The sequence below is a fragment of the Microtus oregoni genome, unplaced genomic scaffold (genome assembly GCF_018167655.1).
Source record: "Microtus oregoni isolate MIOR12 unplaced genomic scaffold, Mior012 000022F_ref0000154, whole genome shotgun sequence".
Taxonomy (NCBI): Eukaryota; Metazoa; Chordata; class Mammalia; order Rodentia; family Cricetidae; genus Microtus; species Microtus oregoni.
In genome coordinates, this window is record NW_024543081.1 from 7,694,497 (window position 1) to 7,718,165 (window position 23,669).

General features: G+C 51.3%; 1 protein-coding gene across 2 annotated transcripts in view; it reads left to right on the forward strand.

Moving 5' to 3' along the window:
* Positions 1-23,669, forward strand: part of Celsr1 (cadherin EGF LAG seven-pass G-type receptor 1) — a 134,530-nt gene that overhangs the window by 105,928 nt on the left and 4,933 nt on the right. For both annotated transcript variants that reach the window (XM_041672251.1, XM_041672252.1), the window contains exons 15-28: positions 1,133-1,316; positions 1,616-1,717; positions 2,513-2,607; positions 3,043-3,252; positions 4,106-4,289; positions 5,726-5,869; positions 7,507-7,711; positions 8,736-8,900; positions 11,026-11,152; positions 13,366-13,566; positions 20,663-20,837; positions 22,228-22,340; positions 22,735-22,814; positions 23,494-23,620. In XM_041672251.1, coding sequence (XP_041528185.1) covers positions 1,133-1,316; positions 1,616-1,717; positions 2,513-2,607; positions 3,043-3,252; positions 4,106-4,289; positions 5,726-5,869; positions 7,507-7,711; positions 8,736-8,900; positions 11,026-11,152; positions 13,366-13,566; positions 20,663-20,837; positions 22,228-22,340; positions 22,735-22,814; positions 23,494-23,620 — 2,112 coding nt within the window. The remainder of the gene's footprint in view (positions 1-1,132; positions 1,317-1,615; positions 1,718-2,512; positions 2,608-3,042; positions 3,253-4,105; positions 4,290-5,725; positions 5,870-7,506; positions 7,712-8,735; positions 8,901-11,025; positions 11,153-13,365; positions 13,567-20,662; positions 20,838-22,227; positions 22,341-22,734; positions 22,815-23,493; positions 23,621-23,669) is intronic.

Consider the following 23,669-nt stretch of genomic DNA (forward strand, 5'->3'; position numbering starts at 1 on the left):
CAGGCCTGGTACCTCGAAACACTAAGTGTCAAGTTGAAATGAATGTGGATGAACGTGGCTCAGGCCTGGCCTTGCATGCTTAGAGAGGCCAATTGCATCCGTGGGTGACAGGAGGAAGGAAGAGGCCTATTGCAGCATTCAGGGGAAAGATGCCTATAGGTTTTTCTCATCAGAACTTAAAGTGGGCAGGCAAGATGGCTCAGCTTGTAGAGGCCCTTGCGTACTGGCCTGACTTCAGTCCCCAGATTCCATGAGGCAGCAGGCGTGAACAACCCTAAAGTGGTCCTCTGAGCTCCCGACACACCATTGTAGTCACATACACATATGCATACATGTACAAAATTAGCATAGTGTTAAGTAAGAGCAAGTGTTTAGTTAGGTGTGGTACTAGATGACTGTAATTCCAGCACGCAGGAGGCTGAAGCAGAAGGATCATGAGTTCAAAGCCAGCCTGGTCTGTGAAGGGAGTCCCTGTCTGGGGGAGGGGGGAGGCTGTGGAATAGTTTTGAATAGAGAACTTGTCAAATATGCATGAAGCCCTGAGCACCATCTCGGTTCTTACAAGAAGTGTAAGAAAAGAGTTTTAGACCTGGGCGGTGGTGGTTCACGCCTTTAATCCCAGCACTCAGGAGGCAGAGGCAGGCGGATATCTGTGAGTTCGAGGCCAGCCTGGTCTACAAGAGCTACAGGAACCAAAAGCTACGGAGAAACCCTGTCTCGAAAAATAAAAAAAAAAAAGAAAAGAGTTTTAGCCAGGCAGGTGGTGGTGGCACATGCCTTTAATCCCAGCACTCGGGAGGCAGAAGCAGGCAGATCTTTGTGGGTTTGAGGCCAGCCTTGTCTACAAGAGCTCCAAAGACAGGCTCCAAAGCAACACAAAGAAACCCTGTCTCGAAAAAAAAAAAAGAAGAAGAAAAAAGAAAAAAAACACAAAAAAGAAAGAAAAGAGTTTTATTACCATTTATTTATTTAGTGTCATGGTGCACATGGAGAGGCCAGGGGACAACTCTGTGGAGATAGTTTTTTCCCTCCACTGTTCTGTAGGTTCTGGGAATCGAACTCCGTCGGCCAGACTTGTGTGGCCAGCACCTTTACCCACTGAGCCATCTCGCCCCACCTATGCCTTTTCCAGGAGAATTACTACAAGCCCCCAGCCCAGGATGCCTGCCTTCCCTGCGACTGCTTCCCCCATGGCTCCCACAGCCGTGCCTGCGACATGGACACTGGGCAGTGTGCCTGCAAGCCTGGCGTTATCGGCCGCCAGTGCAACCGCTGTGATAACCCCTTTGCCGAGGTCACCTCACTTGGCTGTGAAGGTCTGTTATTGTCCCCTGACCCCTTTCTGCTCACACTGCAGAAGAGACTGCCATGTTTAACATGTGCATGCTAGCATGTGCATGTGTGTGCCTGCATATCCCTTGGGCTCGGAGAATCCTGGCAGCATTTATTCTGAGTGTTCTTGGCCTTCTAGAAACCTGGTCTTGGTGAGGCACTGGTGTGTATGGTGACTGGAAGGTGCTGGGGGTCACTCGTGTCGGGAGCCTTTTGCAGGTGGGACGTAGGACATTTTGTGTCCGGCTGAGCCGAGTTGAATGATGCCTTCCTCTGCCCTCAGTGATCTACAATGGGTGTCCCAGAGCGTTTGAGGCTGGCATCTGGTGGCCACAGACGAAATTTGGACAGCCAGCAGCAGTGCCATGCCCCAAAGGATCAGTGGGTAAGTTCTGTGCCTGGGTTTTCCTCAGGATAGGAAACCAGTCTAAGGTGGGCTGAGCATCTGAGCTTTTGAATGTCAACGCTAAAATAATCCCATGTGCTAGAGAGATAGCTCCTTGGTTAAGAACTCTGGCTTCTCTTCTAGAGGACCTGGGTTCAATTCCCAGAACCCACGTAGTGGCTCCTAGCCATCTGTAACTCCAGTTCTGGGGGATCCAAAGCTCTCTTCTGGCCTCCCTGGCATGGGCACTTATGTGGTGGTGATACACAGACATACATGCAGACAAAACACCCATACACCTTTAATTTGATTTTCAAATATGCAATTAAGGAATGTGTTGGGAGGAATGACATAGTTTTCCCCTCAATAGCAGGAGGCAGAACATGAAAGGGGCGTAACAGATGAAAATGCTTTGCCACTCTGCCTAGGGCCTTGGCAAGTCATCTTGTTGTCTATGGTATTTGTTTTCTGTAAAGCGGCAAGTAATGGTGTCTATGCTGTCTCCAGTAAGCCCTGTGTGGAGGTCTTCAGCACTGGCTCATTGTCTCACAGACTTGCCCATGCCCACAGAGTTGCTTGTGTTGCCGGGAACCCAGAGGGTCTGAGCCTAACTATCAGGGCAGCTTGGGTTTCAGCAGAGAAGATGAGCGCATGCGTTGGCCCTGTCCTGTGGCTGTGAACTTGGCTGACACAGCCCCCACCTGGACCCTCATCTGTGCTCAGGGCGAGGGTTGGCTAAGTGTATCGGGTTGTGGTCTGACAGAAGCACAGTCTGAGCATGCTTTTGTTCCCAAGGCAATGCAGTTCGGCACTGCAGCGGAGAGAAGGGCTGGCTTCCCCCAGAGCTCTTCAACTGTACCTCAGGCTCCTTTGTGGATCTCAAGGCCATGGTAGGTCACAGCCTTGGGGAGGTGCCTCTTGGGTCTGTGCTATAGGGGTTGCATTTGGGTCACATATGGCTCCCAAGAGGCTGTGAATCAGGAAGCAAATGGAGAAGGGACAACCCTGGGGCTGCAGGGACCAGGCCCACTTCCTTCATTCAGGTGAGTCAGGCTGGCCTCAAGTTCGTAGTTCTTCTGTCCTCCGGTTCTGGTTCTGTAGACAGAGTCCTCACTGTCACCAAACTGTGGCATTGCTTCCACGCACTCTGCCCAGCAGGCCTGCCCTTTTCTTGCTACTGTTGTCAACTCAGGATCGTTTCTGGGTTTGGAATCTTTAATGTACTATCAAAGTTACAAGAAAGTAGAGAATTTCTGAATGGCGGGAAGGGCCAGAGCAAATGAAATTCATTTGCAAACGTTGCTATTTCTTTTTTTTTGTTCCAGAATGAGAAGCTGAGCCGCAACGAGACAAGGATGGACGGAGACAGGTCCCTGAGGCTGGCAAAGGCGCTGAGGAACGCCACACAGCGCAATGGCACACTCTTTGGCAATGATGTGCGCACAGCCTACCAGCTGCTGGCCCGCATCCTCCAGCATGAGAGCCACCAACAGGGTTTCGACTTGGCAGCCACTCGGGAGGCTAATTTCCACGAGGTAAGAGGAGGGTGAACTCAGTGCAGAGTCAGGAGCTGGGCTCAGTTGGCGAAGCACAGTACGGGATCCTGTCCAAATCCCTTCACTTCCGGTGTGAGAAAGTCTCATGAGGCAAGGGCGGACCACAGCTTTGCTGACAGCAGCAATGCTAATGGTTAGGGACCACTGAGTAGGCACAGCAGTCTAAGTGGCATGCATTTTAGCTATGCATAGTTTCTTACCCCTTGAGAGATAAGGAAACTGAGGCACGTGACGCTTAGGGTTTGCCCAAGGGCACAGTCAGAGAATGGTGAAGCCTAGTGATGGGCTCTTGAGCCTCCTACAGATACCCTCCCTCAAAGGCCCTCTGCTCCACGTCATTTAAGTCCCACATCCAATACCGTGCTAACCGCTGTTTCACATAAACCCTGGTGTGGTGGGTGTCGATGTGGGGCATTGTCCCACAAATATGCCCGCAGCTGGCCTCGCCACACTTCCTTCCTCAGCGAAGTACACTGTGGTTCCCTTCTCTGGTTTACTTGTGTGGTCCAGGGTCTAAAATAAAGGGACATCCCTGCCTGTCTTCCTCCTTGGTGTCTGTGGATGTTTATGTGAGACCGACCCCAGCAGGGCACGCTCTTGGTGGAGTCTCTGACTGCCGATGTCCATTTGTAGCCCTGCTTTGCTCCCTCCCTGTGGCACGGCCCTCAGCCGGACACTCGCCTGGCAGTCTCTGGCCTCTGACATTGACTCTGATGATGCTCTCCTGGTCAGCTCCTGGCTGTCTGTAAGATGGTTTGCTCCATCTCAGTACCAGGCATCTGAGGACAGAAGACCAAGTACCAGCTATCTGTTTGTCTGTCTATCTGTCCAGGATGTTGTCCAGACGGGCAGTGCCCTCCTGGCCCCGGCTACCCAGGCATCGTGGGAACAGATCCAGCGAAGTGAGGGCGGCGCCGCACAGCTCCTGAGGCACTTCGAGGCGTACTTCAGCAATGTGGCGCGGAATGTGAAAAGGACCTATCTGAGACCCTTCATCATCATCACCGCCAACATGAGTACGGACTGACCTGTGGGAGGGCAGAACACCTGACCCCCAGGGACTTTGGGCATTCATTGGCCACCGACAATGAAGTGGGTGGGGGCACAGCCCAGGCACTCGGTAGAAAAGTGAGCCAGCAGCTCAGTTCTAACCTCTAGCTTCTTCTTCTGTAAAATGGGAGAAGAGGCCCAACTCGAAAGACATCTACAGTGGCTGATGTCATTCCTGGGGTCAGATACTTCTGTGGCAGTGTCAGCCTGGGGTCTTTGGAGTCCAACTGGCCTTCTAGACATCCAGGTTTGGGATTCCCCACAGTGCAGCCTGCCTGGAGACAATATTCCCCTCTCCCCATTGAACACAGATGGAAGTACATGCAGGAGGGACATGTGGGGATGGAGATGCAGGCTCTCCCAGCCTGGGAGCAATCAGTGCTACTGGCACCCCATGGTCCATGTTACATCAAATGCTAGTACACACATCTCCTGGGCTTGGGAGTTTAACAGTCCTGATTCCTTCAAGCAGAGAAAGCCCCAGGTTGGTAAAATCAGTTCCCAATCTCTCTGGACAAAGCTGGCAAGCAGTCCCCAAGTCCTGAAGATCGCCATCCCACAGAGAGTTCCTCTAGCTAGGTGTGGGACCAGCAGCATTGCTGATATTGACCCTCTGAGATCCCTTACCCCACACCATAGGCTTTTCCTTCTACCCCTCACTCCTCCTACAGGTGGCTCAAGAGGCACTGTCCTAGCAGTGAGTCTTTTTTGAGGAGCTCTTTTGAGACAGGGTTTCACTATGCATTTCAGGCCATCCTGGAACTCACTCTGTAGACCAGGCTGTCCTGGAACTCACAAATCCGCCTGCCTCTGCCCCCTTTGTGCTGAGTTTAAAGGTGTGCACGTCTATGCTCAGCTTTCAGCAGGCAGCCTTAACCAGGGCAGGATGGTGTGAGAGTGGCCCCTGGCACATAGAGGCATGATTCTACCTCTTTGTCAGAGTGGCGGTGACCAGCACCAGCTGAGGGACAGCGCGACTGTGTGTCCCATCAGGGGCCTGCAGGTGTTTCCACAAGGCAGAGGACAAACAGACAGTGTGAGTCCGTGCTACAGAGCTTGCTCGGTCACGGTCGATTTCACCAGTTCTGCCTCTGTCTCCACCACTTGGAAAGGCTGCGGGGAGATGGCATGGCCCGGAGAACAGAGTGGGGCAGTACCCTTCACAGCCATGTTGTGGCTGGCCTTGCCCCTCATACTTCACCCCGCCAGAGCATGTGAGACAGTGCCAGGTGCCACTGTAAAGAGACACACTCTGTCTTGTGTCACCCTCAGGTGTCCTGTTGTGTGACGCTCAGTAGGTTCCCTAGAGATCATGGCTGCTGTGGAAACAACAGCTGTCATATAAAAACTCGGGGTTCAAGAAAGCACTAGCACGTGGGAGTGAGTCAAGGAATTGTCCCAGTTCTTGCAGTTGATGTCTTCGACAAGTTTAACTTCACCGGTGCCCAGGTGCCAAGGTTTGAGAACATTCGGGAAGAGTTCCCAAGGGAGTTGGAGTCCTCCGTGTCCTTCCCAGCTGACACCTTCAAACCGCCAGAGAAAAAAGGTGAAGCTGCCTACACAGAAGCCCCTTGTTGCCTTGAGTGTCTCCGTCCTTTCAGGAGAGAGTGACCCCTAAGAGTCCTGCGTGTGCCCTGAACAAGTTACGGAGCAAGCAGGCCTGAGTGATGCTCAGGCATCTTCTACAAATACTGTGTGAGGTTCTCATGGATGTGGGAGCGAGCTCAGAACAGGCCCCAGCTTCCAAGCTGTTCGGTTGCAGCTTCCACATGCATGTTTGTTCAAAGCGGGCCACAAAAGTGATTGTGTTGTGTGTGAGCTTATGAGTGTCCCTTGCAGGCAAGCATGTGTATATTCTATCTATGCATGGTTATGTATGTTCCTGATGTGTATATGAGTGGTATACATGTGTATGTTGTGTATGCATGCATATGTTGCATATACATTTAGTATGTGAATGGTAATGTGTATGTGTGTATACCCAGTATGTATATATGTGCATATGTTAATGTTTATATATGTGTATTGCAGAATGTTTGTGTTTGTGTATATGTTAATGTGCACATGTATATATATATTCAGTGTACATATACATTTATTAATATGCATATATATGTACAATTCCAGGAATGCATGCGTATATGTATGCATGTTTATATTATATGTGCATGTGGTTATATCCTGTGTGTGCACAAATACCATGTGTGGTGTGTGCGTATGCATGTAAGTATTCTGTGCATGCACATATCCATATATGTATTGCCTACATGGTGCACAGGTAGACTATTATGTGTGTGTACATGTGTCTGTCCCTTAGCATTGTTACCTAGAAGAGGACTCTGTCTCTGTGACACTGTCACCTATCTGCTGCTGAGGCATGGTTCAAGGAACACTCCCATGGGGAATCCCATATCGTCTCATTCCTAATTCTCCATGGCCCTGCAGGTGGCATTTTATTCATTGTGCCAAATCTGAAAGCTGCCAAAACCCTAGAGTTGGCCAGCATAGACCACACTGCCCACTTGTCAGGCAGCATGGTGTCTAGTAGGAGTAGACCCATCCCTTCCACATCCTGATCATGGGAACATGTTCTCTCCCTGTCCTCTCCTCCACTGAGCCCAGGTGCTGGCACAGTCAGCCTCCCACCAAAGTCTCCCACATCATAGCTGCTTTAGTGAGTTGCATGACACTGTAGGCTTGGGCACCCCAGCTATGTACTTATGTATGGGGTATATACATTGCCTTTCTCATGTACAGTTGAAAACATGTCCACATTTAGCATGAAGTTAGAAAGCACAGGGCACAGAACTCATGCGTGCAGAAGGCCCCTGTCTCCTCCTGTAGTTCCCAGCACTGTTCTGAGTGGGGGTGTCGCTAAGACCCCAACCCCCCACCACATGGCATTGTTGCCCCTCTAAACACCCCATCCAAAGGTGTCTGCTGCATCCCCAGTGCCTCCCACCCTCCCCAGCCCTTCCTCTTGTTGCTGTGACACTAGCCACTGGTCACTAACAAGTCCAACCTCAGTGGCCACTGTGCTACTTTACGTCTGTGAATTTGGACAGTCTGTGGCCACATCTTCAAATCTGTTTGCGACTCTTCTAACGCATACCCAAAGGTAGAACTACTGGGCCTGGCACAGCTGTCTGCCCTGAGTCCTCACACTTTGTTCTCACACTGCAGAAAGCCCCACGGGGAGGCTGGGCAACCGGAGGGCTGCACCACAGACGCCACAACCAGAAGCCAGGGCTGAGAGAGAAACCTCATTCAGCAGACAGAGGAGACACCCCGACGACCCTGGCCAGTTTGCCGTTGCCCTGGTCATCATTTACCGGACTCTGGGTCAGCTGCTGCCTGAACACTATGACCCCGATCACCGCAGCCTACGGTGAGACCTGGGTATAGGGACCTTGAGGGGACCCATTTCCCCAACACCCCGAGTCCTCCATGAGTCAAAGTCCTAATCACTCACTGTCACCCACATAACATTACGAAGTGACCCTGGCCTGCAGTGACTGCCAGAGAGAGGCTCTGTGTCTGCCATGGCGCTGTGCCCTGGGATCGTGCATGCCCTTGGCTTCAGTTTGTCCTCACATTTATGCCCATATGTTCTTTTGTTTGTACCAATGTGTACCTCAGGGGGCTCTATCCTGTCCCCCATACCACATCTAGAGGCTGTCATAGGTTATACCTATAGGTTCATCTGCCCTCTGCTGGCCCAGTACCAAGGGCCACTCAGCCAGTGTACTGGACGGCACATGTTGCCCCTGAACAGAAGGCTACACACAAGCCCTCTCAGCTACTGTAGTTTGTGGGTGCCTCCTTGTTCCCCAGTCCTTGTTGTTGCATCACGCTTAGAGATGGGTGACTGGGTTCCAGTCTGTGGTCACTTAACCTGATCCCTATGTGGGCCATGCTACTGCTCCCAGTGTCACCACCATATGTAATAGCCTCTGACATCTTGCAGTGACATGCCTGCTCCTTAAAGTTTCTAAAGCCTCCTTCCCCTGGAGGTGATAAGTCTCCCTGTACTTTTTTTTTTTTTTTTTTTTTTTTTTGCTTGTTTTTTGAGACAGGGTTTCTCTGTATAACCAAACCACTCTGGCTGTCCTGGAACTTGCTTTGTAGACCAGGCTGGCCTCGAACTAAGAGAGAGCTACCTGAGTCTGCCTCCTGAGTACTGTGATTAAAGGCTTGCACCACCCGTGCCTGGCTCTTTTCCCTGTTCTCTTGAGAATACCAGCAGTGAGGCCCAGACCCTCCTGAGGGCAGTGCTGTGTGGTCTGTGTCTGTGACCTGTGTGTCGGCTGTTCATCTGACCATGATGTCCTCATAGCGTCTGGACGCAGGTTCTCACACATGGAATGTGAATTAATCATGTTTATTCCTGTAATTGTCCCTCTCTGCCACAGATTGCCTAACCGGCCCGTCATCAACACCCCAGTTGTGAGTGCCATGGTGTACAGTGAGGGGACCCCACTCCCCTCTCTGCAGAGGCCCGTCTTGGTGGAATTTGCCTTGTTGGAGACGGAGGAGCGAAGCAAGCCTGTCTGTGTATTCTGGAACCACTCCCTTGAGTAAGTGGGACCCCAAGAGCCTGTAAGAACCTCTTCTGCAAGAGTCCTGTTTGTATGGGAGGGCCTGGCTGAGGTCAGAAGGCTCAGTTGGCAGAACGAAGGCTGTTTTCCCCTTTCAGGGCTTAACAACATAGGAGGCTTCCCCCATTTTGTCTTTAGAAGTGTCAGTGTATGCCCACACGCACACACACACACACGCATGGGTGCATAAGTCTGTGTGCACATTGAAGAATTATTTATATTCTCATGGAAACATATAGTCCTATATACAAATCACATGAACATGCACAAAGATGTGCACACATAATATAGACATGATCCACATGCACTAATACGTAGATACATACATGCATACATACATATGCAGGACTACATAGGGCATGTACACAGGTAGACACAATACTCACAGAGAAATAGGCATGCATACACAAGTCTCCCTCAAGGAGGCCGTGGCAGAGATGGGCTGATCACCTCTAGAACACCTGCGATATGGAGACCATACAAGCACCCATTTCTCTGCCAGGGAATGCCACTTGCAGGAGGATATGGGACTCAGAGATAAACACATGCAGAGAAGCGGCAGTGGTGGTCCCAGGCTGTCCCCCATAGCAGGGTGTGTTTGACTTGTTTCTGGAGCCATCAGAGATAACTCAAAGAATGACCAGATTCACGATGTGCCACACAGGGGTGCACCTGCAATCAAGGAAGGGGGGAGGTTGACTTAAAAAGATGTAAGATGCTATTGCCCTGTTCCTGTGTGGCATTGGATTCCAAGGCCAGGGACCTATCTGTGGCTGAGGCCAACAGGGTCATTACCTTTGTCTTTTTAGCTGCAGGAGCCATGTTGGGCCTTCACCTCCTTGCCCCGCTCTTTGGTCTCATTTTGGTTGCCCTTACATAGAGGGGCACAGGGTGGAACAAGAAAGTGCTGGAATAGTCCCCATCACCAGGCTTGGCACATGGTCTGAAGTGAGAAGTGTCCTGCTTTTCTTCATCACAGGGAGCCTGCGATTCAGGGGATCAGAACCCGAGCCCTCTCTGCATGTCTAAAGCTGGGCCTGGGTGCACATCTGGAAGCTCCTCCCTCAGGGCCATTTCCCATGTCATGGTCCCCGGGATTGAAAGGGGAGCTACCACATGAGTCTGTGCTGGGCGCCCAGGCGCATGCTCAGGCAGGAGCATTCATCTTCTCCTCCGGCTCGGTACTTTCCAAACGTTTACAAGTGAGCTCATTTAGTCCGGGGCCTAATAGATCTTTGGCTCACAAAGGAGAGTGAAGGGAAGCGTTGGTGTCTGGTGTGTGGGCCCCATGGCTGCCGGGCACGGCTGGCTGTCCCTGTCTATTTGTTTGAATAATGGCAATTAGCAGTGGCTCTAGTGATCTGCCCCCTGCTTTGTGTTGCTGCCGTGATCCCCTGAACTGAGCACCCCTGGCAAAGTGCGTCGACCGTCACACCCCATTTTACAGACGAGTAAACCGAGGATCAGAGGGATTATAGGACTTTCCCAGAGCCACAGAGGGCAGGGCCCTCGTAACAACTTGTTATTTGGGGCTTTCCATCAGTGAAACAGCAGCGCTAATTGGACCCTGGCTTCCAGGCGGCTCCTGTAAAACATTGCGCAAGGGGTACATGAAAGTGGACAATGGAGAGATGCTTATTGCTGAGGCCATTGAGGCTCCCAGTATGGCTGGTGAACTGAACAAAGTGGCCGTCTCGGCCTTGGCTGCCGCCTCTGGCCACAGGCTCTGCTGTCTTTGGAGTTTTCTGTGTCTGGCACATAACCTTTGAAATTGAGAGGTGCTCATGAGAGCCGAGACCAGCTATGAAAAGGAAAGGAAAGCTTTTACCCAGTGCCAGGGTCTGTAAGGGCTGTGTCCTTGGTGACAGTGGCCATGGCCCTTGTCTTCAGTGTTGTGAGGAAGGGACAAGGTTCAGGCTAGGAGCTAACAGCGAGGTTGTGACACTAGGCACCCACGGGTGGCTGTTCTCTGCACTTGGCCGTTCCTTCCCAGCCAGATCCAGTGATGTCAGGATGACCCCCGAGACCCTGCAGCTGGGTGATAGCCCCCGGGCTGTCTCAGTGGTAGATGGGACAGGCTCACGCCTTTCTCTCTTCTCCACAGCATTGGTGGGACTGGAGGGTGGTCAGCCAAGGGCTGTGAGCTGCTGTCAAGGAACCGGACCCACGTCACCTGCCAGTGTAGCCACTCGACCAGCTGCGCCGTGCTCATGGACATTTCAAGGCGTGAGGTGGGCATTTTACGGCTACTCACTCCCTTAGTGAGCCTGGGGACTAATCCCCATGGCAACTGGAATCCTAGTCCCCAACCCATCCTCCCAAGGCCCCCATATTCCTTGTGTGTTGAGAAAACCAAATGTGCCCGTTGAAAGCTGTGTTCTAGCAACTGTTTGAAGAGGTGATGAGAAAACCTTGAAGCAGTTTTAGGGACCAGTAAGATGGCTCAGTAGATAAAGATGCCTGATAACCTGAGTTCCACCCCAGGGCCCCACATTGTGGAAGGAGAGAACCAACGCCTGCCAGTTGCCCTCTGACCTCCACCCATGCACTGCGGCATGCATTTGTACACATGCACACATATACAAACATACAAAAATAAATGCAATTTTTTAAAAAGGGAAGGTTAGAACTGCAGGTGGCCTCCAAGCCCTACACCTAGGAGGCTAAGCAGGGGATCGCTACAAGGTCAAGGTCAGTGAGCTACAGAGTGAAACCCTGTCTAAGCAAACAACAAAAGCATTTCAAAGAGCCCAGGTTTTAACTGTAAAGGTATAAAAGGTGTCTTAGGGTTTCTGTTGCCCTGATGAAACATCATAGCCAAATAAACTTGGGGAGGAAAGGGTTTTTAGAAAAACCATAGCCAAATGAACTTGGGGAGGAAAGGGTTTATTTGGCTTATACTTCCAAATCACAGTCTGTTGTCATAGGAAGTTAGGACAAGAACTCAAGGCAGGCACCTGGAGGCAGGAGCTGAAGCAGAGACCACAGAGGATTGTTGCTTACTGGCTTGTTCAGCCTGCTTTCTTATAGAACCCAGGACCACCAGCCCAAGGGTAGCACTGCCCACAGTGAGCGGGGCCCTTTCCCATAAACCACTCATCAAGAAAATTCTCCCACAGACTTGACTGTAGGCCAGTCATACAGAAGCATTTACTGAATTAAGATTGTCTCTTCCCAGATCTGTCTAGATTTTTGTCAACGTGACTAAAATCAACTAGCACAGGTTAACCCCAGGCTCAGAAGTTTCTAGAATGTTACTGTCTCCCAGGGCAGGGTCCTCCAGCCAAGCTGCTTCTACCTCCACTTTGAATGTCTGTCAGGCCACACAGTGCCCCCAAGGACAGAGGCGTGAGGAGAGGAAGCCAGTGACAGGGAGATGGTACCTCTGGTATCTTAAGCAGGTTGAGAATATGAGCTGGCCATTGTGGTGTGATTGATGCCTGGGGTATAGGCTCTGAGCAGCCATGGCACACAGCTGTCACCGCCATCTGGAAGGTATCAGATAACCTGTACCCAAAATGCCCAAACTCCCCAAACTGCCCAGGACTCTATAGTTGCACTAAGCGTGTGCCTGGAGGCTCACAATGGTCAATCTCATGTATATTTACCTGGAGTTTTAAAAGCAAGCCACGTTAGTCACCCTTGGAAGCAAGAGGCTGTGTGGCGAGGGTAAGGACGCACCAGCTGCAGGATTCAGGTGACTGTCTAGGCTCCAAGTGACCAGAGCTGAAATTCCAGCCTGACAAGTCAGGACACCGAGGGGCTTAGACCCTCACAGCTTCATTCATCGGTGCCTACCTTGTACCCACGTTCCTTGTGGGTTCTGTCTGAGGACCATGTGAAATGAGGCCACCCTGGATAGGTGAAGACCCCTCCCATGTATTAAACAGCAGCCAATGGGGCTGTGTCACAAGTTACTCAGTCTCCTTGTTAAGTGTCTGCTGTGACTGCTGGCTGAGCGGGGGAGGGGCAGTGCTACTGGAGACACGTGGGTGGAGTTTGCATAAACTGAGTCCCCTTGACATGTCTCCATCTCAGTATTTGGACTGACTGTTTCACTCACTCCTGACAGCGGGATTTATGTAGGAAGTTTTTTTTTGTTTTGTTTTTTTAGCAAAAATGTTTTTGAGGAAGGCATCTCATTATGTAGACCAGATTATCCTGGAACTCAGAAATCTATCTGCCTCTCCATGACTGAGATTAAATGCATATGCCACACCGGCTGAAATATATATCACATGGGCTGGTAGCATTAGTACATCCCCCTGCTGGGCAGCTGTTGCCAACCATTCATCCATCCCCAGAATTTGCTCACCATCCCAAACTTGTCCCCTGGTCCCCTGCCAGCCTTTGATATCTGATGCCCATCACAATATTTTGTCTGTGTTGTTCAAACATCCATCAGAGCCCACTCCTCACTTCTCTCTAACCAACCCACCTGCAGCATGGCGAGGTTCTGCCTCTGAAGATCATCACCTATGCCGCCCTGTCCTTGTCCCTGGTGGCCCTCCTGGTGGCCTTTGTCCTGCTCTCCCTTGTCCGGACACTGCGCTCCAACCTGCACAGCATCCACAAGAACCTCATTGGGGCGCTCTTCTTCTCTCAGCTCATCTTCCTGGTCGGGATCAACCAGACCGAGAACCCGGTGAGACCACTCCCCCAAGCCTGCCACAGGCTTCCCTAGGTGACAACTCGGGCATGTTGTCACCTGGGTGTGCTGGCAGTTGTCCTGAAGCAGTGGAACGGTCCTACCTGCCTCGTCAGGGCATTGCGTTAGGGTCCTCTGAAGACCAAGGGTACCCATAGGGTCCTCTGAAGACCTGATACACAGTGGGAGTCTCACCCTCTTGATATAGGCAGTAGTGATTTCATAGGTGCTGTTCTGGTTCTGGTTCTTGCTGCGAGAAAAAAAACAAAAACCTGACAAAAAGCAGCTAAAGGGAGATGGGGTTTATTTGGTTCATGATTCCAGGTCTGTCACTGTGGGGAAGCCAAGGCAGGAACTCAAGGCTGCTAGTCACTTCATATCCAAGGGCAGAGAGAGACTAAATGCAAGCATGGTTCGTGCTCAGTCATAGTCTCTACTCTCATATAATTCAAGGCTGCCTGCCTAGAGAATGGTGCCACCCACTGTGGGCTAAGTCCTCACCCATCTATTAACAGTCAAGATAATCCCCCCAGACAAGCCCACAGTTCTACCTGACCTTGACAGTCCCTGTTGAGGCTGTTTTCCTAGGTGAATCTGGCTTGTGTCAAGTTGACAGTTAGAATTAGCCATCAAGGCGCTGTCGTGTGTTAAACCCCAGAGTCCTGTGGGCTGCAGTAGCGTTAGCGGATAGTGGTGCACAGATACCCCACCCCTCTGTTTTCTCCATGCCCGTGACAGATGGGGAGCAGCACATGCAGAGAGCAAGGAAGTGGTTTCTGGGGATGTATAGGACCAAAGAGGAGAAAGGAACCTGCCGAGAGATCAGGCAGGGAGGAGGAGAGGAGAGGAATGTCAGGGAACCGTCAGTTGATATGATTGAATGTTGAGTGTTGGGTAGGTTAATTGAATATTGCACTGGATCCTGGAGAATTGAATGAGCCTCGGGGTGTTGCAGAACCTCACAGGGGTCCTAAATGCTCATTGAGGTCATGCACTCCATACTCTATGGGTCACTGGGGTAGAGTGGTATCCAGACTGGGCGTTGCCAGATATTAGCGTGCATGCCTTCAGATGTTAGCGTGCATGCCTCCAGATGTTAGCAGGCAGAACCTAAGTATTATGGAGGAAGGATATGGAAAGCAGTGAGAATTCTTACCTGGACCTACACAGCTATATCTGGGGCCAGCAAGCTCCCAGTGTTCATCAGCAAGGCCTGTCCAGGCACAACTACCTGGCACATACTCGTCTCTGACACAAGTGATTGGTGGAATCTGCCACTGATGTAAAGATAGCCCACAGGAGGGACATTTATAAGAGGCAAAAAGATTTACAGTCATGAGGTGTGACCAACAGTGCCAGCCTAGACAAATCCAAGGGTCTCTGGTCATGAGGCTGGAAGCAAATGGTCGTACCAGGGCCGGGGGCACAAGGGTCTACACACTGGCACAGTAGATGCCTGCTATGCTATGTACTTAGTAAGACAAACTCAAACCCATAGAAGACACAAGTTTGAGAAAGTTTTCTAGAAATCTTAATGAAAGAAGAAAAATGTTAATGGAAATACCATGTCTGACCTTGCAGACCAGGCAAGAGGTAGAGTGGGTACCAAGCCTGATGACCTGAGTTCAATTCCCAGGACCCACATGGTGCCAAGGGTAGAGCACACTCCCATCAGGTGTCCTTTTACTTCCACACGTGTACCTGTGGCACACATGCTCACACATACGCACACTCAAAATAAGTAAATGTAATTTAAAATAATAATTCACAGGGCATCATAAAATCAGAATAAAGAGTTGAAATCACATTGCTGATGCTAGATAAAAAAGGTAGTAGGGGCTGGAAAGATGGCTCAGGGGTTAAGAGCTCTTCCAGAGGACCTGGGTTCCATTCTCAGCAAGCACTAGTGGCTCACAACCATCTGTAACTCTAGTCCCAGGGATCTAATGCCCTCTTCTGACCTCCATGGGCACTGCACACACATGGTGAACATACATGCAGGCAAAACATCCATATACATAAAAAAGGCACTTAAAAAAAAAAAAAGCCTGAAATCCAGTGAGCTAAGGATCCTTAGCAAAAGAACACTGGGAGCTTGAGGAAGTTTGGGAAGGGAAGAACGAAGCAGAAAGCAAGTGAAAAGGAAGGGGATAAGAAGATAAATAGCCAGGAGGTGTTGTTTGAAGGAAAAGATCTCTAACGGGGAGGGGGCAGGGGGAAGCACACATAACAAACTCTAGAGCAAGAAGGCAGCTCGGAGAGTTTGGGGCAACACATTTGAACCGTGGCTGAGTGGTTGCACTCTCTTCTGTGCTGAGGAAGGCTGGCACTGGGAAGGTATCAGTATCTGTCTGTAGATAACAGAACCAGCTGGGTTTATCTTAGGACAGACATGAAGGTGATTTAGCAGCATGTCAACCTATAAATGTCATTCTTGTCACCACACCTAAGGAATGATCCAAGTTTCCTTTCCCTGTTCGGACACAGGGGCTAAGGTAGCCCAGGCGGACTCGAGTCAGCCGAGGCCCAGCATAAACTTGGAGTCCAGACACTCTGGCTTCCACCTCTGGAGTGTGTTGAGGATTATATAGGCCCATATGCCTGTACTACCTGATTCTGGCTGTATTGGGGAGTGAGTGAACCTAGGGTCTCTGGTATGAGGTCCTCTAACCATTAAACCATGTCCCTAGCTCTACATTTAAGGAGAAAATATTTTTCTTAATGCAGAAAAAAATGATATTTTTTTTACACTCTTTCATGATTAGAAAGAAGGGGGCAAGAAAAAAACCCTTTGGACAAACTAGAAAAGGGAACCCCTTAATCGAGGATGTGGACCACCACACAAACACAGCAGTGGAGGAAACCGTGGTTTTAGCTATGGTCTTTGTTGTTGTTGTTTGTTGTTTGGTTTTGGTTTTTCGAGACAGGGTTTCTCTATGTAACAGTCCTAGATTTCCTGGAACTAGTTTTTGTAGACCAGGCTACCCTGAGGAGGTAGCGCAGGTCCACGCTGCTGCTGACAGTGTCCAGCTCTTTGATGGCCTGATGGAAGGCAAAATTGTGAGACACAATGGGGTTGTGACTTTGGGCGGTCCCAGCTCACCAGCTGCGTTTTTCCATATTTCCATGTGAGAATTTCAAAATATGTGAGGTCCAGCCCACTTGTTGGGAATTTGGGGAGGGAGGGGGATTGCAGGTCAGCTCTATTTCTCTGAGAACTGTGTTGAAAGCTCACACTTATGCGGTCCACCCATTAACCCCCTGGAGCTAAGAGGCAGATGTGTAAGGAAAGACACTCTTGGCAAATGGAGTCACCCACTGGGCCACTCAGGTGGAGGCAGTAGACTTGGAGTCGGTCCTTGGCCCTTGGTGCCACCTCCCTGTAGACCCCAAGGAGGTCTCTGCTATGGAGACTTTTAACTACCCGAGGTGACAGATCTGACTCTCCCAGTCTTAAGTGTGTTGCCTGCCTTGGACTTGCTACAGAACACTCTGTGTGTGTGTGTGTGTGTGTGTGTGTGTGTGTGTGTGTGTGTGGTTTCATACCTGTGGCTAAACAGTGACTGTCAGCCGAGAGTTCAGCAGACCTTCACTTGTGCATGCAGTGAGTGACCCTGACTTTGAGGTCACTTTGAGGGGTGACCCTGACCAAGACATCATCACACTTGCAGCGGGCTCTGGCACAGGGTGGTTCCCTATGTGGCACTGTGGCTGCAGCCAGCTGTTCCTTCAGCCTCACCCTGGTCTCCCCGGGGTGCTACAGCTGTGTTCCACTTCTACATGGACTTGTCTCAGGTCCCAGGGATACCGACCCAAAAGATGTGTCAGATGAGGTCATGTCTGCACAGGGCACTTCCTCCTGTGCATGTCACAGCAGTGTGAGGCATGCGCGGTGTGACTAGTTGTTGGGTTGTACCGTTAGAGAAGGGTGAAGAGGGAAGGATGTGCACACTTGGTGCAGGTGTGACTCTTTTTACCCTAAATGTTTAGCATCCTTGGATGCGGAGCACTTGAGCATAAAAAATGTACATTCAACCTACCATGATTCGGGAATACCTCCCACCCTCTACCTGGAGGCTGGTGGGGAGCTGGGCCAGGGAAGAGGCTGTGTGAGACTACCCCGTGCCACCCACCGGAAGGTGTCTGGGAAAGATACAGGAATAGGTCCATTCCATGAACCAATCCATCAGTAGCCATCTTCTGTGTGCAGGCTGTATCATGCCCTGAGGTGCCATGGCAACCAGCCAGCACTCTGTGCTTCAACACAGGCCTGGTAGTCAAGACCCAGAACAGAGACCAGGGCAAGAAGGGGGAGGGGTTGGGGTAGTTTTAAGGGCTCTGGGGTAGAGGGTGAGTGGGTGGCAGCTAAACACAGTTACCCAGGGCACAAAGCACTGAGCCCAGGCGTCAAGACTTTGATCTCCAAGCCAGGCTCTGGGATAGAAGGGGAAAGAAGGCTGCCAAGTTGGAGTTCCCCAGCAAACACGGAGACCTTCCTGAGTAGCCAGAGCCCTCAGGAGAAAGGCCAGGCCCTGCTACCTCCTAGGGAAGGTTTGTAGGCTGTCCTTGACCCGGTCCTACTGATGAACTTGGTGGCTTTCCTGCAGGGTCACAGAAGCACAGGGTTGGATCAAGAATAAGGACCGAACCTCCCTGCCACTTCCTGAGCCAGACAATAGCCCTCACAGGCATGGGCACGGAGGGCTATCCTCCTCTACACGCATAGCCTGGGTGAAGGCTCAGTAAGCTGAGATTCATTTGGGGTCCTATAGGTGTGCTTCTCCAAAGTCTGGATAGAGGAAAGTTCAGTCAATGGCTGCAGGCCAACTCCCTGCAACCAAGTATGGTGTGTGGAGCATTGTGAGGCCACTGCTCACGTCTGACTCAGCACCCGCCTGGAATGAGAGCTTTCCATGCACCACTGAGCACAGACCAGGCAGATGCATTCTGGGAGGAAGGTGTGCGGTGGCAGGAGCTTGGCATCGCGCCTGGGTTTTTATCTAAACTCACAGTCCTATCTCTGGGCGAGGCTGTTTATCTCCCAGAAGCCTGACAGGCTGAAATGATTTAGTGTGTGTTTGTTCTGTTCTGGAAAAGCAAGTATGTTTAGTGTAGACGTGTGAACACACAACCCCGCCAGGTCCTACTGTCAATTCCTAGCCCTTTTTTCAAACGATGCTTTTTGTTTGGTTGGTTTTGGTGTTTTTTTTTTTTTTAAGGGTTTACTTTGCACCATTTAAAACAACAGCGAGCCAACTTTCTCTCCCTCGTCCTCCAACTGAACTTGCTGCACTTTCCACTCTGGAAATGGCTATAGTGTGGGTTAATTCAGCTCAGACTTGCCCCTCGAGGATGGCATTCTGATGCCAGCAGAGGGCATGGCCCTGCTGTAGCACAGTTTTGTCTTCAGCAGTGTGACAAGTATTCACGTTCACATAAGTTTCTCATACTGTTCAGAGGAAATTTCTGGAGGGCACCCGACCCTTGAAGGTTGGCCTGGCAGCAGATGGTTCTGTCATGGCACCCTTCTCTCTGTGCTCTGATGACCTTTCTCAGATGGCAGTGACCTGGTATTTGAACACAGCCACATCTAGTAAGAGGTTGAGCGGTGGCTCTGCTCCCCGCTGTGTGGCTCCACGAGGGTGGTCTCCCCAGAGATGACACTGAGGCCCAGCTGCTCGTCAAGGGCAGAGCATAGGACTGTACCTGTGGGCCCCATCTCAGAGTGTGGTCAGCAGTGGGCTTTGATAAGGATGTGGCCAGCTATGAGGAGAGATGGTGCTTGTGACCAGGGTGGAATCCGGCTGTGAGTCTGGCTCAGCCAGGGGAGGGTCAGTTGTGGCTGTGGCTAGGGGTGTGGCTCAAGGTAGGGCTAGCTTGTTCAAAGGGCCAACTTGAAGAGGGGTGGATTTTTCCCCTCCCCACTTCCCGCCTCATTTTCTACCCTGGCTGCCTTAACTTCCTGTTGGGACCCTGCTTTCACCTTCCAGCTGGCTGGCCTGGAAGTTCCATCTAGTGCAGGTCCCCTGGAAGGCCTGTGAACGGCTACCCTGGGCAACATCTTCAAGTCCCATCATGGAACACCTGAGGTTGGGTTTACACCAATAGCCTTCAAGGCTGAACTCTGGGAGCTCAGCATCCCTTGTCCCTCCTCCCACTATCTCCTTCCTGGTACTGCTGGGTCTTCTGTAAGAGGAGCTGCCTTCCGCAGTTGACTCACTACCCAAAGAGAGGCAAGCCATCTTCAGCCAGCCCACACGCTGAGTTCTCATTTGTAACACCTGGCCTTCGGCTTTGCCATATTGCCCTGGACAGAGAGGACCCTGGAGGAAGTGGCCGCCAGCCCCCAGCTGTAGGAACCATGTGGCGCCAGTTCTGGGAACATAGGCCAAAGTCCCAGCCTGGGAGCTTTTAGCCTGAGCAGGTGCAACTCCATAGTGTGTTTATAAAGTCTGAAGTCAGTATTTAAAGATTAGAATCAGCTCGCAAAAATACATTAGTTCCAGAGTCTCGGAAAGACTAGTGTTTGTGGGACTGGAGAGATGGCTCAGCAGTTAGGAGCATTGACTGCTCTTCCAGAGGTCCTGAGTTCAAGTCCCAGCAACCACATGGTGGCTCGCAGCCACTGGAGTGTAGGTGAATGTGCAGATAGAGCACTGTGTACATAAAATAAAAAATCGTAAGAACACACACACACAAAACCAGTAACATAAGCTAGGCTTGGCATGTCTTTAAAGAAAAAAAAGACTGGTGCTTGTGTCTTGTTCCTGAGTTACACCCACTCTTGGTAGTGACCCCAGGCTGAGGAGGGGTCCTCCTCCTGCCATCTACATCAAGAGAGATGCAGTGACTGTCACACTCAGCCTCTCCTACCAAATCACATAGGGGGAGTGGACTTTCGCTGCCCTTTGGAGAAACTAGAGACCCTGCCACTGCAGAACAGCCTGATTTGGTCACTCTTGATGAGGAGGGGTCATTCCTAGACTTGGACCCCGTCTGTAGTTTCATAGGGTGCTTCCCAGCCTTCCCACCCCCTCAGCAGTCCCAGGGCCTCGGAGCCACCTGCTGAGCCTGCTCTCCTCCACCCACCCAGTTTCTCTGCACAGTCGTCGCCATCCTCCTGCATTATGCCTCCATGAGCACCTTTGCCTGGACCCTGGTGGAGAATTTGCATGTCTACCGCATGCTGACGGAAGTACGCAACATCGACACGGGGCCCATGAGGTTCTACCATGTGGTGGGCTGGGGCATCCCTGCCATTGTCACAGGTAAGGACACGCAGGGCAGCTCTGCCAGGGTGACCTGTGTTAAAATACGGATTTCCCCAAGCCATCTGTCCTCATTTCCTCCTGGCCCTCCGCATTTAGCTGTGTATAGAAGAGCGGCTACTCCCAGCCTACAGGGAGATGGGTCTCTCTGGTCAGCTGTGAGCCGCTGGGCCAGGGTATTTGGGGGTTCTGTGTGCAGTACTCAATTGGAAGAAATTCTTCTCCAGTCACAGGATGAGTGGGTGTGGGTGTGAGTGGGTGTAGAGGTGGGAAATGACTACCCACCAAGGAGGGGCCAGGGGTGCACAGACGGATGGGTGGACATGACTGTGCCATCAATCAACCTGTGTAACAACTGAATGACTCAGACTCAAGGACTGCTTTATGAACACTTCCTCAGCACGCCTTTTCTTCTTTCTTTTGTTTTCTGAGACAGGGATTCTCTGTGTGGCTCTGGCTGTCCTGGAACTCATTCTGTAGACCAGGCTGGCCTTGAACTCAGAGCTCTGCCTCTCTCTGCCTCCCAAGTCCTGGGATTAAAGGCATGTGCCATCATGCCTGGCCTACATTTTTCAGTAACTATAGAAAGCCTCCTGTTGAAAGGAAGAGCCACACTTCCATTCCCAACGAGAGGGCATGAACACCCTTGGCAGACCCTGGTGGGCATTCCAGGGATCTGGACACCATCTTCCAAGGGCCCGAGGGTTCTAATGCAACTCATTCCTACTCCAAGGGACCCTGAGTGACTTTCATACCTCAGACATTCAGGCTGGGTGGTAGAGGGCAAGTGACAGGTGCCTCTTGTTGCTTGACAAAGTGTCACCTCTTCCAAGATCAGCTGTCATTATAAGAAGAACTGACTGAGGAATACCTAGACAATGGTGTTTCTTCCTCAGTGAAGAAGCCATCTTGAGGTGCCAGTGGGAGGCCTCCCCAAGGGCCTGCTGAGTGCTGAATTGGAAATGTCTTTGCTTCCTGAGGGCTTTGCTATCTATAGCCAGGCTGGTCACAGTTCCAGCTTCCTTTTCAAAGTTTATTTTTAAAAACATATCTTTTAGAAGATGGTAAATTCATGCCCGAGGGCCCTCAGATGAAGCTAATAGCCAAAGGCAGTGGCTGCCTCCTGACCACAGGGAGTAGCCAGCCCCTAACTTAGTTTAAGGAGCTTGGATACCTTTCCCTCTGGCCCCTTGATCTCTGATGAGGGTGGTTTGGGGTCTCTGGGGGGCCTGCCTTGCTGGCTTCAGTTCTCCTCCCAGGCGGGGGGGGGGGGGGGGTGACCAGCCAGGACTGTGGCCCTCATTCTTCTCTCTCTCTCTCTCTCTCTCTCTCTCTCCCTCCCTCCCTCCCTCCCTCCCTCCCTCCCTCCCTCCCTCTCCAATACACACAGGACTGGCTGTTGGCCTGGACCCTCAGGGCTACGGGAACCCTGACTTCTGCTGGCTGTCCCTTCAGGACAGCCTGATCTGGAGCTTTGCTGGGCCTGTAGGAATGGTTATAATCGTGAGTGTTATGGGTCCCACCCAGGATACAGGAGTTCAGGTGCTCCGGGTGGGCTGGCTGTTGTCAGCAGTTCCTCAGGGTGGCCGGGGTTGGCGGGAAGGATGTATCTCAGAGTAACAGTCAGCAGAGTTCCCGGGCTGCTCTGGAACCCCATCTTTAGGCCCCCAAGTTTTGGGGCTTATTTCATGCTCACTGGAAGATGTTCATGCACTAGCAGCCTAGAGTGGCAGGCTGAGGCCTGGCCATAGCGTAGCCTGGCTTGACTCATCTGGGGCCAAGGCCTCTAGACCCACCACACCTCCAGATATGGATGCAAATAATGCATTTGGGTGGTGAGGATCACCTTGGAGACAGCAGAAGAGCCCATTACCTGAAGCTGCTTCTTGTCTCCTAGATCAACACAGTCATCTTCGTCCTGTCTGCCAAGGTTGCCTGCCAGAGAAAGCGCCATTATTATGAGAGAAAGGGGGTTGTGTAAGTTGCGGCTGGATCCGGCTTGTGGGTGGGACATAACACTAAGCCAGCCCCACGAAGCCGTTCAGCTGGGCCCTGAGAACCCCCAAAGATAGAGAGTCCATGTTGGGCTGAGTCCCATAGGAAAGTGCTCATTATCCATCTACCTGGGGATTCAGCCACAGGGTGATGATAAGCACTGGACCTCCAAGGAGTACAGCTGACATGGATGTGGGAGACACAGTGGTGATTAGCCCTGTGGATTCAGGCCCTGAGATAGGCTAGGCTGTAGGAACTGGAGGAAGAGAAGAGGGATATGGGTAGGAGAGGGTCCTTGTAACATGAGGTCCTGCTTGTTGGGGTTTCTGTCTTGCCCAGTTCCCACAGCCGATAAGCTCCCAAAGAAAATCACAGAGAGTCTGCATTAATGATAAACTGATTGGCCCATTAGCTCAGGCTTCTTATTAGCTCTTGTAGCGTATATTAACCCATTATTAGCCCATTATTATTAAGGAACGTTGCAAGCAGTGGTTCACTTCAGTGGCTGAGGCTCATACTTCGTTTGTTTTAATTGTGTCATCTTCTTATGCCAACACCTCTACCCACATAACCTCTGTCTGCCTGGTCCCTGGTGAAAGCTAGGGTTGGGGTGGGGTTATGGGTGGCGGGAAAGATCTGCTCTCACCATGCCCTCTCATAGCTCCCTGCTGAGGACGGCCTTCCTCCTCCTGCTGCTCGTTAGTGCCACCTGGCTGCTGGGACTACTGGCTGTAAACAGTGACACCCTGAGTTTCCACTACCTCTTTGCTGCCTTCAGCTGCTTGCAGGTAGGTGCAGGGGCCACTCTGTGACCTCTGTCCTGGGACAGCTGCAGCG